Source organism: Cephus cinctus, unplaced genomic scaffold (genome assembly GCF_000341935.2).
Source record: "Cephus cinctus unplaced genomic scaffold, Ccin1 Ccin1_scaffold0168, whole genome shotgun sequence".
Classification (NCBI taxonomy): domain Eukaryota; kingdom Metazoa; phylum Arthropoda; class Insecta; order Hymenoptera; family Cephidae; genus Cephus; species Cephus cinctus.
The window spans coordinates 2,183,768-2,202,074 of record NW_014332892.1 but is presented as its reverse complement, the minus strand read 5'-3'; the positions used below and the strand labels follow the sequence as shown (position 1 = coordinate 2,202,074).

Genomic DNA, 18,307 nt, shown 5'->3' with positions numbered 1-18,307 from the left:
CCGCCAATATTTCTACTGTACACAAAATTCTACAAGTTTCTAGAACGATAGTGTCTCTGTCGACTGATATCAACACGTAGTCCTATCTACATATATCGAGCGCTACTTTAATCTACCACAAGGCGACACGTAGAATCGTCATCGTTCGTGGAATTTTCCAGCGTTATCGTGCCTCTGTGTTATCGGCGGGGTCTAACGTGGAAATGTATTCGCTGGCTGTGTATACAAAGGGCAGAGAGGAAACCACGAGTTAAAAATGAATATAATTTGTATTATTCCGGCAGTAGCTATATATAGGTATAGATATATATTGTATATGTTGATATGTCTGTGTATACATGTATATAAAGTTTGAACGGCAAAAAGAAAAAGATTGGTCGACTATCTTCGACTTTCAGTCAATGTATGCACAAGATAAGACGTCGGCCATGTTGGATTTTTTAAGACCGATAAAAAGGACTGGATACCAGTGGGAAAGGATGCAACAGAGTTTTCAGACGTACAGGTTGAGTTTTCGGTTGGTGCTTTTTAAATTTTAAGGCTCGTTTCGATGCCGAGTGTCAAAGTTCACGGTATGACGTTCGTCGATGGGAAAGGTGTCCGATAACCAATATGGCCGTCGGCTTCGATAATTATTAATACAAAGAACCCCTATTGCCAGCCGGCCTATAAAGCTATATATACCACTTTAATCCGTAGGCTCTCGGTTTCACCACTGTTTTTCGACCACTTCCGTTACGGAATTAGAAGCGCTAATAAAGGACTTGGGCATATAGAGACTTCGTTGTTTGACCAAGTGTACCCCGGCGGCCATGTTGCTTTTCAGTCCTTTTGACAATAACGAAGAAAAGTTGGAGATTGACTCGCCCTGTATATCACTATGTAGATGGGTATCGTTGTTAATAATTTTTAACGTGTCGTCGTTATTCAAATCCGTTTGAATTTCGCGGCAAAATTCAAATTATTTCTTTTTGTATTGACTCGTCGGGTCGTTTGTTATTTTATTGTTTTTTCGTTTTTTTTTTCAAAAATTAATTACACTCAACGCCCTCTTCGAATGGAGGGGGGGCAATCAAACACAGATGTAAACGCCATCTAAGTAAACGGCTCGCGGAACAGTTTTGGGGATAACGCGACTGTCTTGCTTGAAAAGTCCCAAAAGTGGCAGACTGTCTATTTTTAAGCTCGTTATCGATGAATTAATGTATATCCTGGATGAGGAAAGAAGAAAAGCCTATTAGGTAGCACCTGGGAGATATTGATAAAAGGGAAGACCCAGTCCCACGTGCATTCTGTGCCCGAAACGGACTATAATATTTATACGGCATTTGAATCCCGTTCGAAACTGCTACGCCAGCGCCACCGTATCTCCCGTGGCCATAGTGCCAACTAGCCGTAAGAACAGAAAGACCCGTAAGTCTCGTATCTACTAGCACTCCTCGGATATTAATTCCTGAATTAATCATCGGAAAATTTATTTGGAGTAATAATAATAATTTCATTTATCCTTATCTAACGCTGTCATAAAATTCCTCCTGAATAAATTCGATATTTAAATATTTTTAATATATTTTTTTTCTTTCATATACGTCGTACACGGTTCTTGGTTATGCTTCGGTTATGTACACGGGTTATAATTTGACATGCTGTTTTGAAAAAAAAAAATTTTTTCTCAATTTTTCACCCCATTTTTTTTTCATCGATCGTCGAATCCTTCGGTGTACGCGAACACAGATAATTTCGCTCTTTGAAAATTCAAATGTAACCATTGAGAATTTGGAGCGGAAAAAATCAGTAAGCTCGTACTGAGCAATACGGCGGAATATGGGTTAACCGTTTTACATATTTATAACGAATACGAAATTCACGAATTGGGCCGATAGCTGTATACACATGGGTATATCTTATATGCACATGCGTAATTTCTTCTTGGTGACAGACCCCCCTCTCGCCCCCCTTTTCGGTCCTTCTACAGTCATCCCTGCTGTCATATCTATATCTGTCGCCTCGTATGATAAATTCGAAGCTGGCGGAAGAATTCGTGAAGTGGGATATCGCAGGGTAGATATAGATATAGCGACTGGGCAATAGCGCGCGAAAAATACGTTCCGAAAAATGATATCGAGTACGCAGGTAAATTACTGATAATTAATACGTCACTCTTAAATAACACGTTACGCAACGTAGTTCATAAAGCGCATCCGAGTAATGGTAGGATAATCGAATGCGTATTGAGCCCTAGGGTTATAGGAGCCGGTACGGAGACACGAAGCGGTGCGTTGAGAATTTCTCGTAGAATTTTTCGTAAGGGTAAAATTGATCGTAATATTTTTTTTGAAAAAAGTCAATTTTACGTCATCATCCCTTCGATTGGTTATCCAATTAGAGAAGCTTCTACGAGTTTCCCGTAGCAGAGAGCATAAGCCAACCCCAGCGACGACCTTACGACCCCATAACAGTTCTTGGGTCTTGGGCCTTTTTTGCAAGCCACATGTGAAGCCTCCCTCCTTACACCCCCGTAGTCTCGCAGGTCGCCTCAACGTTCGCTTAGGGTGGTGTTGTGGTCGTGGGAAAGAAGCGAACGACGGCAGATCTTCTGGACTGTCTTTGGGAATTTTCCGTATTTCTTATGGGGCCGAGGGGGTGTTTAAGTTATTTGTCAAAATTCCATATGACCTTTAAGGTACCCGTGTATCTCTTAAGAACGGTACCGGGCAAATATTTCTCGTCGATCCGGTCCAGACGGACGTGACGTATAGGCGGGTGAGGGTCAAAACTTTTCCACCCAGAGATTCTACATGTGCGACGCATCCCCAAGACGTTTGGAACTTTGCCAAGGGCGTAGGATCACTGTTTTTTTTTTCGAGCATTATAAAAACCAAAATTTGAGAAATAAATGAATTTTTAGTATATCGCCAAAAATATATTTCCAAATTTGTTTTTGCAAATTTTCTTTTATAATCACACTTGTCGCTACTCACAGACTGTGTAGATAAATGTTTGATTAGCGTTTGATAATTTTCGAAAATAATGACGTCACTCCTCGGGGATTACGTCATTTGATAAATAGCGAGTCGAGCCGAGTAAATAGATTTAGGCATTGCCACGCCATTGGCTGTCCCAAGGAGATTCGTAGGAGGCAGCACCTGCGGCTTTCAACCCCGGACCCTTCGAGGGTTTAGTGGGGGTGTAGAAGGGCCAGGTCACAAGAAAAAATGAGGGGCTACGAAAAAAAAAGAGATAAAAAGATATATTCAGCCTCTCCCTTCGAAACAGCTATACATATAGGTAGCGAAGGAGTCGTTGAAGTAGGATACGAAGGACGATAAAAGGAAAAGAGCAAGAAGAGAAATGATTGAAACGGGCCCCCATAAGTCCCCCAAAATTTTTGCCTCCTTCTATTCGACACTGCACACATCCCCTATTTCTATGAGACACCTGTGCTCCTCTCGCATTAATCCACGCACACCATAAGTCCCCCCATAGCCGTATTATATATTTATGAATGCCAGGAAGATCGAGCGTAGGGCCCCAAAGCAATGGTCCCGTAACCTTTTACGCTTTTGGTCCTCCCCCTAACCTTGCACCGTCTTATAACGATCTCGTACGCCTCAAAGCCATAGGGGCCTTACCAAAGTTTTTTTTTTTTTTTTTTTTTTTTTTTTTTTTTTTTTTTTTTTCGGGAGAAAGTATACGCGGTTGTATATATATCTGTCATATCCGGTAGTCGGTATCCTTGAATGTATATGAGAAATCCATTTCCGGTCCCAAATTTTTTTTTTTTTTTTTTTTTTTTTTTTTGGTACCTGCAAAGCCCCAAAAATATGACCCAATCATGTGGGAAGATTTTCGGATTTTCCAGCCACCTGTTTTTCAACCTCTGTTTCATTGATCCTCTCGATAAATATTTTCCTCACCGACTGTACCTCTATTTGGCCGAAAACTCACTCGGACCTGTTGCTCCTTCTGGACTTATCGAAATCCATGATAGGCGATTGCCAAAGTACTAGAAAAAGTTGGTATAGGTGTTTTCGAAAATGACCAGCCTCTGGGACGGTTGCCGAATCTCCCGCAAGAGCAAGATTCCCGGTATCCTTGGATAGGATCGTTACCAACTCACCAACGAGAAACCGGTCGCCCCACGATTTCTTCTCGTGGCAGCCTTTGACGTTCATTGGAAATCCTCTTTTGCTTTCGCTCAAAGTTTTGCTATCTCAACTAGTTATACCATATATATATATTATCTATATACCAGTAAACACAGAATCGAGATAATATTATTTTCTCTTATCTTCCCCGCTTCCTCCGTTCCTCATTATCATTCCCATTCCGAGAATCCGAATCTCTCCACGCATCGTATCTACGCCGGCGCTCCAATCGCCGGGAGACAGACTCTTTCTCCGAGCAAGGCAAAAGCACTTTCACCGTAAATTATTTTCACCCGGTATAGACATCGCGGACGAAAGTCTTAAGCCCGGTTTCTAATTTTGTCGTTGACCTTCGAGAAAATTTACCGAACCCGATTCAAAATTCCCGCCAAAAAATATCGCGATCGGTCGTAATAACCTTTCAAAAAAAAAAAAAAAAAAGAAAAATAATATTATCAACCAACGCAGCCAAAGATTTTTCTTCAATGTAATCCTTGATAACGGCTATCAATAGAATGATTGATTGTCCTCTATGCGGTCACAGTAAGCAGATATTTTAAAATCCAACGCTCCTTATCCTACTAATAATAACTGCACGAGAAAACAACGACGTTACGATTTTACATGAGAATACACGGGCGTTATACAATTTAGTACGAAAAATATATATATATATATATATACTCGTAACTCGTATCGGCCGAACAGAGAGAGTCGTATATATCGTATAAGGGACAGAGTGTTTATGGGCCTCTTAAAGAGGGACTTGACTCTCTCGTATTCTCAAAGCCAGTCTTGGACCAGCGGCCATATTGAAGGTCTGACCTTGAAAGGATAAAAAAATCTTCCAAGATGCCTTAAGGCTTAAGGCACTTCTTCCACTCCCTCATCCTTAGTGACCCTCGCGCTCTTTCGTTATCCTTAACTCTTCTTACATATATATATATATATATTTTCTTCTCTCCTTGACTCACTACACTACATGCCTCTATCTATGTACCATGGAACTACTGGACTCCGACTTTATCTTTATCTCTCTCTCTCTCTCCTTTATATATACATTAGTAACATCGGCAATCCACTCGGCGTGTCGTTCTAGACACAAGGGGGTCTCGCAAGTTGTACGTACGTGCACGTACGTATATATATGGGGTTATATCAATTTCTCCGCAATAACAGACCGATTGGAGTCGTACAGCTACCACCAAAATTAAGTTCACTTGGTGATGTGCTTAATAATTTTGTAAAATCGAAAAAAAAAATTTTTGGTACCATTCGTCCATATATTGGATTTGGCTATCCTGACTGGTTAGGAATAGCTAACGATTAGCAGCTATGTTCGTTATACACTTTTTCCCATTTATCCCTACACGCCCCTCGGTCGAGATAAACGAGAATTTGGAACAGCCCGACTCGACCACGTGATTGGTAGGCCATAGTGAAACGTCAGGCAATACCATTGGCTCACGGCGGGTCTGATTCTCTCACTTGGCCCAGGTCAGTAATTATTGGCCTAGGAACTCGTTACGGCTACCAAATTAATGAACTGTTATATTTACGCATGTATGTCTATATATAGGGTGTGTACGGAAAAGTAAAAGGGAAAGGAACTGCGAACGTATGATTTTCTGGATTTTTCAATACGGCACGATTTTCGGAGATTAAATATTGAAAATTTTAAGGAACAGGGCGACATCGTACGAGTGTACTGCTCTGCGCGTAGTCTTGTTGACGAGACGAAAATTCGATCTCACGTTGGAGATTGGAGGCCATGTGAAAAATATTACGTAAAGTTTGTATCGGGAGGTAAATTTACCTTTTCGAACTTTTGACGCAGGTTGGGGATCGCCTTGTGGTAGTGCGTCTCGCTGGAGGTGGGCCCAAAGTCCCTGGGTCTGTTGGAGATTCATTTTTCAAGGGACCTAAGGACCTGCTTCTTCTCTGCTCCTCTTTAGGGCTGTCCAATGTATTCTTTGCCTTTATTTTTCCACTGTGAAAAGATGGACACGCCATTTTGCTCTCAAGGGTCATCCACTGGTCGCCACGTGAGCTGGGTACGGCAGATATCCAATTTCCTTGAGGTCGTCCTTTTGTTTTTTTGAAAAATCACAGTCCCCTTTTTTTTTACTTCTATACCTAGACGCACTCGTACCATAAGTCTGTACGATTTTTTCCTCGACTTCAGGGCTGTACAGAGACCTGGCACCTAGATGCCTGTGTATGTTGACCGGACTCAATGATTTTTTGTACCAAAACAAATGGCTCGTCTGAATAGCAAAAGGTTTCTTACAGTGTAAGATTTTTTATTTTGAATTTTAAAAAATTTTAACCACGTACAAAATCATGCATCACGTACATTGGCCCACGCTCTGTATTCCTATCACGAGATTTGCTCTTGTGGTATTCGAGAGAAGTGGTATCTGCTCTGTGATTATTTTTTTATTCAAATTAACATTTTATAGCGTAAGTACAGTTTTCAGGGGTTCTTATCGATGATACAGCACTTACTAGGAATTATATTTCTCTAGGTAAGCGATATACGAGTTGAGTGAGGGACGTTTGAAAAGGGCGGGAATAAAATGCTCGTGAAACTTCATTACGAATTGTACCACGTGTCGTTTCATAATTGAATAACGTCAGAGTTCCTGGATCGTCGCCTAAAATCGAATAAACAATAAATAAGTAAACACAGATACGGATATAAGACTGAAAAATATACGAAAATATATATATACACTCGGTTCTCTTGCAATACAGAGTATAAACAGCAGCGGAAAACTTCTTAGAGTCGTTGTACCAACGGGGAGAGCGTATAATTTCACGCGGGACTGTACGCTTAGTTGTTTACATTTTAACCAATGCCGGCGTTGCCAAGTCTGCGGACCTGTTGCCTGCGCTGCGTTGAAGATCTTTCCATTAATTATCTAGTTAATGATATACCTACCGAATTAATGTGAGTTCACACGGATTTAACGAAACTTTAAGAAACCGTGTATGAATCCACAATGTCTAACAGCTGAGAGTGTCTTTTGAATATAAAAAAAAAACACGTGAGTCAAGCATACTCGTAAAGACTGTTTAAAGATTTGAATTAACAATACAAAGTGTCGTTTAAATTAGGCGTCATGAAAAAATCATTTATGAATTTCAACTAGTCTGGCGTAGCGTCCTATTATAATATTTGCCGTCTGCTATCCAGAGCCGAGGCGTCCCAACGGGACGAGACTCGAACCGCACATGTTTTGGCTCAACGTGACTGACGATTAGCGTTTGTGTCAGTTTCGCGATGGACTCTCGAACGCCACTATCATATACGCGTAGAATATATCGGGTGTGCAATATATAAAAGTGTTTGGTCTGTTCGTGTTTAGCGTCTGTGCGTTTTAAAGATAACGGATTTATCGTATCGGAGTCTCTCGTTGCGCATGCGCAGCAAGCGCAACTGGAACCAGCCAATACACAGTAGACTCTAGTTTAATCGGAGCGTCGTCAAGTTTGTACGTTTGGGGGGCGCTGGAAAAAATGTAAAAACATGATAAACTCAACGCGCTTGGTTTGAACGCACCAAGAAAATTCCCAGGGGCGCCATTGTACCGACGTGGCGCGTCGTTCGTGCTTACCGGCCAAGATACGGTAGGAGAGGAAGGATGCCAACTCGCCGGTCCTGACTAGTGATTCGGTCATGAGTTACCGGCGTAACGGGTACCTGGAGCGTATCCTAGATGAACACCCTGTAGAGAGGAAAAGCACTGTGATGTACGTACTGTAGCACGAAGCCTAGTACCCCGGCACACAAGCCACTTTGGTCATGGTTGGGTAAGGTCCTTCGGAAATGGGTGAACAGGACACGAGGTATAGTAGGCTGTTACGTGGGAAAAAAAAGGAATGGATAAAAATAGTGGGAGAAGTTTTTTTTCTGTTGTTGTTTCCTACTCTATGACGCTGAGATATAAATGTATATATATATATATGGAAACTATACAACACTATGCGGCCGTTATTATTATTCTTATTATAATACAGTGTCTTGATAATTTGCTCTATAGAGTTTAGCTGTTACTAGATTGTAAGCAATTGTGTGTATGATTTATTTTTATATATTTTATGGAATTTTCTCCGTCACTGGAAAGCTTAACGAGACTTGGGTATCGCTCTCGGTTTTACAGGTTTTTATCAGATTAGTTTTATGTATCTTCTGATATCTTGACTGTCTTTGTGTTTCAGGTAAACGCACTGGGCTCCGGCTTGGTTTTGCTTTCTTGGATTTCTCGAGGATTCTTTTTCTCATGGACAGTTTCAATCCTGCTGCGCTCATCTGTAATATAAGGTACTGAGTTATCTTTTTTGTTAACGTTGCGTAAATATTGTAATTTCTTATCAAAGTTTTTTTTTTGTTTTTATCTTGCAGATCGTATATTTTTTTGTAAAGCTCTTCTGCTTTCTTGAGTTCGTATTCTGCGGGAAGTATGTTTGGTCGATGTGCATTTGTAGGACATCAATTTTATTACGGCAGTGATGATCAGTACGTACAGCGAATATATTTTGTAATTTGTCAAATTTGACGAATTTCACGAAATTACCTTCTTTCGATGGTATATATTTGCAAGTTTGTTTTTTCTATTCGCGCTGGGACACTCGCGGGCTTACTCAATTTTTATTAGTATTCAACGTTCGAGAGTCTAATCAATTACGAAATTTTTTTGTGAAATTCAGGCGAACGCCTCCTCGCGTGTGGCTTTCCCTTTCTCGTCGCGTCACCATTTCAGTGTTGCCAACTAAGCGCTTAACTGATGTTTGCTCAAGATTTTGAATGTAGGAATTAAAAAAAAAAAAAAAGGACAAACCGCCAATTTCGAATTCCGTCAGTTATAGCTACAGGAGACGCATTAAGGGTTTATTTAAGAATTTTCACCTGTACGAATTTGAATAGCTCTCGAGCAAGTATAAAGCCCATAGAAAGAAGTGACTAGTCCCAGGGGTCTCCCTGCCGATGGTACAAAAGAAATTTTCGAAAGTCAAACGTCACTCCTCCAAAAATATCAAGCTAGAGATCCGCTGCGGTTCGACGGATTATCTTGACAGTATTTTTCTTTTTTTTTTTTAAACTCCCCAATACCCTCATCCCTTTCTTTTTTTCTTTCAACATCCCATAACCACCCAACGGTGAACAATAAATTTAGCAAACCCATCAAAGAGAAAAGGCACTAAGACGCCATTTAGTCTCCTTTATACTTAACTATAGCGGATCGTTATGCACGCTTATTGTCAATTTTATATCGTCTCAACACTGAACACGATACTTTTTACCTGCGACCGAACGACAAAAAGTGACAATTGCCAACTGCCAAGGTGACCCATTGACCATTCCAATTGGTCTCAATGACAGCGCACCAATTTAAATTCCTTACGTCATACGACCATTACCAAACCCCCAATTTATCGCACAGCAGAATTTTAAAGAAAAAAATTAATTAATTCACCATTATCGGTATTCCCTTGAAATAATACTCTTCTTCTCCAACAGACACTACATACGGTACGAGCATAACTCACCATAAGAAACCATATGGTTTTTACATTTTTACCGACCCCATGCCGAGGAAAGCAAGTGTAAAGCCACGAAGACACCGCCGAAAGTTTCTACGACTACACAGTGTGCCTTTTTTTCATATAATTTCTTTTCTCACATAGTTACGCACCGGTTGGTACTACGTGTACAAACGTCCACAGGGTATTACGTAAGTCCGTAATCGGTCTACGAATAATATATAATCTACATGACGCGAATGGTCAATAGCCCATATATGTATAGTAACTATACTCTCACTATACCTCAGGGTTCTATAACAACAACATAGCTTAACGTTGATATAGCTAAGTACATTTAGATAACCACTGGAAGCGATAAGAGATTGAAGAATCAATAATAGAAATTATCTACTCATATTTCAACATTGAATTATAAATACTAGTCTAAATTTATATTATTTATTTTTAACGGTCCATTGATTTGTTGTAAAATTTATTATTTATTTTATTTTCTATCTCTCTATCCCCCTCTCTCTTTCTCTCTCGCCCTATCTCTGTATTTGTCTTTGCTATCTTCTTAACACGTACCGTTCTCCAAGCGCATATGACCTATTCCAATACTAAGTTAACACAGAGACGCTTAAATTTTTCCCAGTGTAAACGGGACTCGGGATGGGTCTGGAGTATCTTAGCAAGGGACTAAGACAATACCACTACACGGGATACCCACTAGGAGTAGGTAAAGATGGGACCCCGAGTACACGCCAGTCCTGAGATAGGACCCAAGGTTTGTTTTAGCAGGTCAAAAACCATCCTAACCTGCATATAGGCTATATAGCACAAGCTATAGAACTTCTGGGTTTCTCTTTAAGCGATGCTAAAAGTTATCAGCCACCATCGGGGAAGACCTCGAGCTCTCCTTCGAAGATCTCTTGGCACTTCCCATCTCTTGGATTTTATCTTATGTCAGTTAAGCAGGTAAGCCGTACCCGAGGAACTTGAGGAGTCTCCAGGGGAATTTTCACGAGGGATCATCATCCCCTCTGTGTACCCCGAGTATATTTACAGGGGTAGTTTGTTAAGACGAGACGGAGGTGAAGAGGAAAAAAGATTATTTTTTTAGCAATTTCTCCTTTACACTCGTAATAACCGCGTGGCAGGGTATATGAACAAAGAGACAGCGTCCGGGACTATACGGCTTCCGAAGACGTTTTTCCTCTTTCTTTTCTTTTTTTTCTCTTTCTCTCTCTCTCTCCCAAACAAAACTCTTTTAGCTTTCCTCACGTTCCTTTTGCCTTCGTGACTTCGCCTTGGCCCGGCCACGGTGTTCTCAACCACGACGAACCAACCGGTGCTACACTATACATTTACGATAGACTGTACAGTAGGTAAACTTGAATTTGGTCTTTAAAAAAAAGACCGTATAATCGGTTCCTATCGAAGCATTGGTATATATATCAAGGATACCGTCCAAGGATAGACGTCCTAGATTTAATTCGCAATTGAATTTCCCGGGCCACGTACAGCGCGAAAAAAAATCATGGCTTCCACGTAGTCAGAACGATACGACATTATCCAGCATTATCCGAACGGTGTTCTATCGCACGTTTCTCAAGGTAAGGCATTCTCAGCTAAATTCCACTGTATATCATGTACACTGATAAAACAGGCGAAATTAATTGGTCTGTCCAATGAAAAAAAAAAGGCGAAACTCTTACACGAAGCAAACTACTCGCGACTTGTACATTGCGATTACCATTTCTTTGAGACGTATGACAAAAAATAACTTTTCTTTCTTCACGCCCCAAGGAATGACATTCTCTCTGTGAATTGTTTTCTCCGTTGCGAACCGAGACTTTAGGAAAAACATTGTTTTCCTCTCGCAGTTATTTCCGTACGTAAGTTTTGGCGCCTTTTCAAGCGTCGCGCGAGTCTCTGTTTTAACGAATTTTCCATAAGCAATGTCAGGATATACCAGGATCGCTCGTGATTGGTCGGCTCCGAGCGGGTTTCCATGTACGTTGAGATCTCGAAAAATATGGATATGAAACTTAAGAGGACGTGCGCATGCGATATGTAAAGATATGCGAGACAGCAGCGGATGGAGAGAAGCACAACGGCTATCATGTAGCTTTTGCCTGTTTACGTACCCTCTATCAGTATGCGGTTAATAGGGATGACGTCATTAACGAACAAAAAATAATCCACTTCACGCGCAATGGCGCAGTTTCATAGCACCGACCACCAGCAGCAGCAGCAGCAGCGACAGCGGCAGACAAATAGCGTCTAGCACTGGGAATATATATGTATATACACACACGATAATACATCGATCAGTCATCGACGACTCGAATGGGATTTTAGTTTGGACTCGTTAAACTTATTGAGATGTATTCGAATGCAGTTAACTCATGGGTGAGCGTCTGTCTCGCACCATTAATGTCATTACATGGTTCACTGTTGAATCTTAGTCGAAATGGAGTACTCACGCAGACAGTTTGAGATATCAAATGCCGTGATAACGACCGACGTAAAATTATGGACGACCGTCGATTCAATATCCCACTTTCACGTATACGGATCATCCAGCCGGCTTAGAACATTGCGTGACGCACGTGTTGAGTTTTCATATAGCCAAAGCTCGTGGAGGTTATGATACATGGTTGTGCGTTTTATTTGACAAATTTGGGAATATACTCTTAGGACACGACAGATTTAATCATAAACTATTTAACGTATAGACGGTTCTCTAACGTGGTATCAACGTGTTTTAGATCATTAACCAAAAAGAACACCGTTTCGTTCCTGTTTAATTCATTGTTAGAGAAACATTCGACGTGCACGCGGTATCTCGCGTAGCGTCACTGACTTTTATTTAAGCGGTTGGCACGCCTCGCACTCCATCACGGCGGGAACTTTTATGAATATGGTTCTTTCATGCGGACGGATAGAAAAATAGAGAATAACCAGTGACAGATGAATCGCTTGAAGAGCTCTTAGTGTTTCTTGCCCGATACTCTAGATACTCGCGTAGTCATTCACATGGCGAAGTAACTAGCGGGCGACAGCCTAGTGACAAAATGGACGCCGACACGGCAGATCCTTTAGTTACCGGCAGGCCCTTGCCTCGAGCTGTCGGAAAAGTTTCTAAAGTCAAAGCAGTGTCGTACGTGCGTACAAGATGGCTCCTTGTTGCCTCGCGAGTTGTCTTTGCTTTTTTCTACGGACTGTACGCTTCTCGGAATTACACGGATCTCGTACGAGAGGTTAGTGTGTGAGTCTGGACCATTGGTTATCTCCGACAGTGTTTCTCAGGCATCAGACGAACTTTTCGTACGCTTTACCCAATACTTTTCTCATTGTAGTATTCCATACTCGTTTAGATATTAACATCCTCTGCTGCGTACAGTAGCCACGTATTTTTTCCTTTTTACTCAATATCTCTTGTCTATTTTATTTTCCTTATACGATTTCATGTACTCTGTTCCGTATCTATTTATTCGTCTTATGACAAACGTCGCGATTTCGGGGGATATTCAATTGTCGGCTTTTTCGAACCCGCCATTAATATTTTCGTAGTGTCGACAACTTCGGTTGGATACCACTTTGTTATCAAGAGTGGCAGCGTATTTTCTTTGTTCCGTTATCAGTGGACAGGGGTGGTACGTTACGGGGTACAGGCTCTTGCAATATGATAGTAAATAGATACGGTCTTGACTGCGATCACTTTGACACGAGCGTGATAGCACTTATTCCCTCATCGAAATTCTCGTGTCTCTTTATGTATGTATCTTTCAATCGAATTCAGAAGATCACTGGATGATGCAGGTAACTGTGGACCAAGCCGAAGGTCAGTTTAGCAACAGTGACTTTGTTTTATTAGCATGATGACAGTTAGTAACTCGGTCTCACAGTCCCCTAGTCAGTATCTTCTAAACAATTACTATATATATTAACATACCGTAGATATAAATCTTTTTAACGAAAGAGAGAGAGACAGAGAGACAAACAAGGGATCGGCCTTGAGGAGAGATTTTCAAAGTATAGACAGAGTCATAGATATGTAATCACCAAATTCCGTTTATTATTCCACATAATTTGGCCGTTACGTAAGTCGTGCAGACAAGCTTGTAAATTAAAAGGAGAAAAAATGGAGATAAAGAGAGAGTGAGCGAAGACACGTAGCTACCATTACGATTGACGCGTCACGTGTCAGGCGACTCGTTCGTTTCGTACCTATGCGCCATAGATATCTAATTGCGCGACGGACTAATTGCCGACACTAATGAAATTTAGACGAAGTCGTACCAGTCGTGCCCTTGTTTAACTCGTCTGCCCTTTTCTGGCGCGATAGCGTAGATGCAAATCGTAGTCAACACGAATCAATCGAAAAGTGTCTTCTCCCGGTAACGTCCTTCGAAGTTTGTCTATACGCTTTCTAAATGGACGCGCGTAAATCCAGCCTGGCGTCTTTCGGTTGCCGCGCATGCGCACACGTTCAATTAAGTCAAAGACTAAAGGCGGCCATTGAACCTGTAGCCCTTTCGATGACCCGGGTGACTTTTGAACGATCCTTTTTTCTATTTCAAATTTTCTTTCACGCCTTGTATTATATTTATTCAACGGAGCAGAAAAACAATGGAGAGCACTGTTCGCGCGTGTTATCCCCCGCACGATTTTTTAAAGTGAATACATCAATTGCAGTGCTGTGACAATTTAGCGGGGCCGTTACACTGCAATGTAATGCAGTCTAGACGCTTATTGGGATTTACGTAATTATTTTTTTGGTTCAATAGCGTCCTCCACGTCTCGCTCCTTCTCGAGTTGTTTATCGTGGCGTCAGCAGTGTTGCCGGGATAAAAATAAGTTCGCGAATCGATGAACCGCGGTATCTTGGCTCTTACGTTGGCGGCAGTGACACTCGGGGTTATCGTTAAATTAATTTGTGAAATTAAAAGAAATACGAGTGCTGCGAGAGCTGGACTGCCATTGTCTGCGAGTTGTGACGGGTTGTTGACTTTTTTTTTCTCTCTCTCATTACAAATTCCTTATAATAGACGGTAGCATTCTGTAATCGTTATTGCGAATCGCCCGATGTTTCTGTCGAGGTTCGCGTAAACAGTGCGTATCTGGCTTGTTTTTTTTTCTTTTTTTTTTTCGTAATCTCTTACCCCTACCCTACCTCTTGGACGTCTCGAGAGATAAGAAGCGGTAGTAGCGTCGTCGCTGCTTGGGAGCGGCAATAACGAGGACGAAGGAACAAGAAGCAAATTCAAATGCTCGAATGACATCCGTGACGAGTGAACTTTGACTCGAGGGGTGACAAATTTTTTTTTTTTACCGAAATATAGAAACGAGAGAAAAGTTTGCTTTATCGAAATTCACTTTACGCCAGTCATCTATCTACGGGTAATACCAGTGTGAATTACAAGGATGACGTTGCGATATGGGATAGTCATTAAACGGAATACTTATGTAAATTGCGTAAGTCATGCTATGTACAGTAAAGAGAACCAGTCGAATGAGCATATTTTAAGGTTGAAGAAAGAAGAAAAAAAAAATAGAAACGTCAATTCGGATTTTCGACTATAACGAAGCAGTCTTAAGGCATACATATTTTTCTGAAAACACTCAATTCTGTATTGGTTGTCCGAATTAGGTAATTTTTTTTTTTACAAACTTTATTAACCCATCGTATCGTTCTGCGGATCTATCCATTGTTTTCGGGTAGGAAAAAAGAGAGAGAAAAAATCCAAAAAAATTTACACCGCTTACTCGATTAATATTTGAAAAAAAAAAAAATTTTACACATCGCTTAATTAATATTTATATTTAATATCATTCGGCAGCCATTTCGTGTTCGTTCCTATACAGTCGCGGTAATTACACGTAGCGCGATTGAGCATCACCGGACGTCTTGTCTATCCGGGCTACTATTTTTTACAGGCTACGTACTGATTAGCCTCTTGTAATAATCCGTAACGTATATTAATTAGCCATGAAAGTTTACGTACGATTTTTAGCCTCCGCCGGTACAGTAGATTTAAATGGAATAGGCCGAATGTATAAGGAATCGTGTTTTATCTACCGACAGGAAGTGCGTTGTTTATCCGTAGACTAAATATCCTTTTATTGTTATCACGATTCGAATATATATATGTATATACATGCTCACATGACTATACGAAGGCTCTTGTATACATATATGCATGAATGCGCTCACATATATTAATATATATGCACGGGTTGTTTGACTGGTGGTCTGTTCCGTTGACCCGTTCCGAGCGCTAAATGCAGACACAACAATGTACGCCGACCTATACAGGGTGTTCCATAAAGAAAAAAGGAAAAAGGGTACATCAGCCATTATGTTACCACCATGCAGTTTGTATGGAAAGAATGATAAGCATGCTCGGCGCTTCAGTTCAATCCTTTACTACGTATAATCAAATACAGACGCGTTTTCATAGGACGACAAGTCAAATTCGTACGACCCTGTACATTGTTACAGTAAATTTAAGGTGTACGAAGTGACCGAAGGTAATGATAATGAAAGATTTTCTAAACGAAAAGTAAAAAAAAAAATATTTAAGCAAGAAGCGCAACGTCGCCGACGATGCCTTAAGCTTCGTTTCTACGTAGCGACAATAATTTATTTCGTCGGTAACAAAAAAAAAAAAAAAATTTCCTCTTCGTTCCAGTATCTCATCAGTACGGTTCCTACTTCCGCAGACCGTCCCAAGGTTGCCATTACGAATTTTTATTTCGCAATGTATTTCGCAAGCAGGACATTCAGTTTACACGAGAGCGACACGAAGTTTTGGCGAAGCGGAAGAACAACGTGCACAAGACGCGAATTTCGCGATCGGCGCTACCGTGTTTACGAATATTAACTCGTTTTTACGTAAATTCATTTTTCTCCTTAAAAATCGTTCGAAATTATCAGCATCGACCTTAAGGGCGATACGCAATTGTGCGAACAAGAGCCGATAGGAATTTACACGCTCGTCGTTCATTGTGATGCTTCTTTTGTATCTAGGGTCCGATCCTGACCCTGTGCCCGACCTTCTCTCTCTCTCGCACCAGGAAAGATAAAAACGTACGAGAAAGGACGGACGTCATAAATCCGTGTTATCGGGAACGTTCGAAAGTCAAAAACTCTTTCCGATAACCTTTTCGTTTATCTGGCTTCATTTTACGTTTCGTTAAACTCCCCCCAGAGTCGTTCCGTCGCCCCTTGGCCTCCCACCCTGTGTTACCAATTTCTTCCCTGTTATTCTCGGAACCACATCGAAGCACGGGTCACGGTGATTCTTAAATGAAAAATAAGTAAACGTCACGCCACTTCGATCCTACTCTAAATTTACATTATTTTTCTAATACCAAATATCGCCTGTTGGAGCACGTTACTAGGCGGCCATGTTTCGACAACTGCTTAGCATCAGAGTTCGATCCGCTCGACTGACGAAACTGACGTTATACAACTTGATAATATACCGTGTAAATATGTGTTTTGGCATTCGGAAATTCTTAGATGTTACTTTTCTTTTAGAATTATACACATATATATATATATACACGTCGGATTAGTCGCGATAAACGAGATACAGTTTAAAGTGCACAATTGGAGGTTAGGGTTCTATACACGTGAATAGCGAACCTAGAGCGATTTGTGTATATATATTTAAAGAGAGTCGTACGAAATGAATGACTGATAATTTTGGCCGTGAGTGACGTCATCGGCGACGCCGAGGGATGCTTGGACATTACGACAAGGAGGGACCATTTGACCCCACTCATTGTTTCTAATCCCACAATAAATTGAAGCAGCTGTACCAGCAATTGATACAAATTTACGTACAGTCCGTCGCATAAGGCGTCGGTTCTTAGGAGAGCGTCGTGACGGTCTCCTTATCCGTTTTTACCCCATGTTCGAGCAGGGTGTATATATATGTATATGAAAAATAACATAGAACGTTCGATCGGTATATCGCAATGATTGGTATCGTGACAAAAAAAAAATGATAACGAGTTAAAAATATGTGGGGAAGGTTAGGGTTAATTATGACGTCGTTCAATAGGCTCACTTGAAATTCTCGTCGCGACGACCGGCGTATCCTTTTTATTATACACCGTGGAGAGGAGCGTAAACGAAGGATCCTCGAGGGCCCTCCGGCTTTGCGTAAACACATGTAGCAACAATACGCTATTACATATGCCAGGCAGAATGTCCAATGGCGTTCTTTTATATTCTTTTTTGTTCGTCTCTCTCTCTCTCTCTTATTCGATTCTTATATTTTCTCTCCGTTACTCGGTATTCTTTTTTCTTGTCCCACCCGCCTTGTCTTTCTTCTCTTAATTCTCGTGTCCACCGCTAGTTGGCAGCAGCGTCACGTACCAGACTTCCTATGGGGTGTGCGCGTGCTTTACTGAATGCCTAATTACTTCATGATTATAATAATCATAATCGTGTATACGCTATACGGATTTTCGAGCGACGGAGGATCGGTGGTAAATTTGGAAAAATTTTTTAGAATTATACTCGACCCTCGTCACACCACCTCACGTACGCATTTACGTCCACGGGCGATAGCGGCGGGTATTTTTAATTTCGAACTGTGGATCCGGCT

At 41.1% G+C, this 18,307-nt stretch overlaps 1 protein-coding gene and 1 long non-coding RNA gene across 19 annotated transcripts in view; one reads left to right on the top strand and one right to left on the bottom strand.

Moving 5' to 3' along the window:
• Window positions 1–43: 43 nt before the first annotated feature.
• Window positions 44–10,130, top strand: LOC112493823. Of its 3 annotated transcripts, none has more exons than XR_003058645.1 (4): window positions 44–572; window positions 8,373–8,475; window positions 8,557–8,670; window positions 9,673–10,130. It is a non-coding gene; the product is annotated as an uncharacterized LOC112493823 (long non-coding RNA). The 3 variants fall into 3 exon arrangements; XR_003058644.1 differs by lacking the exon at window positions 44–572 and adding an exon at window positions 7,770–7,904; XR_003058646.1 differs by lacking the exon at window positions 44–572 and adding an exon at window positions 7,889–8,000.
• LOC107264259 (echinoderm microtubule-associated protein-like 2) overlaps window positions 6,570–18,307 on the bottom strand; it is a 34,884-nt gene continuing 23,146 nt past the window's right edge. For 12 of the 16 annotated variants that reach the window (XM_025081373.1, XM_025081371.1, XM_025081372.1 and 9 more), the window contains one exon: window positions 6,570–8,463. In XM_025081373.1, coding sequence (XP_024937141.1) covers window positions 8,251–8,463 — 213 coding nt within the window. In that variant the 3' untranslated portion in view covers window positions 6,570–8,250. The remainder of the gene's footprint in view (window positions 8,464–18,307) is intronic. The other 4 variants (XR_003058633.1, XR_003058635.1, XR_003058634.1 and 1 more) reach the window with 4 other exon arrangements.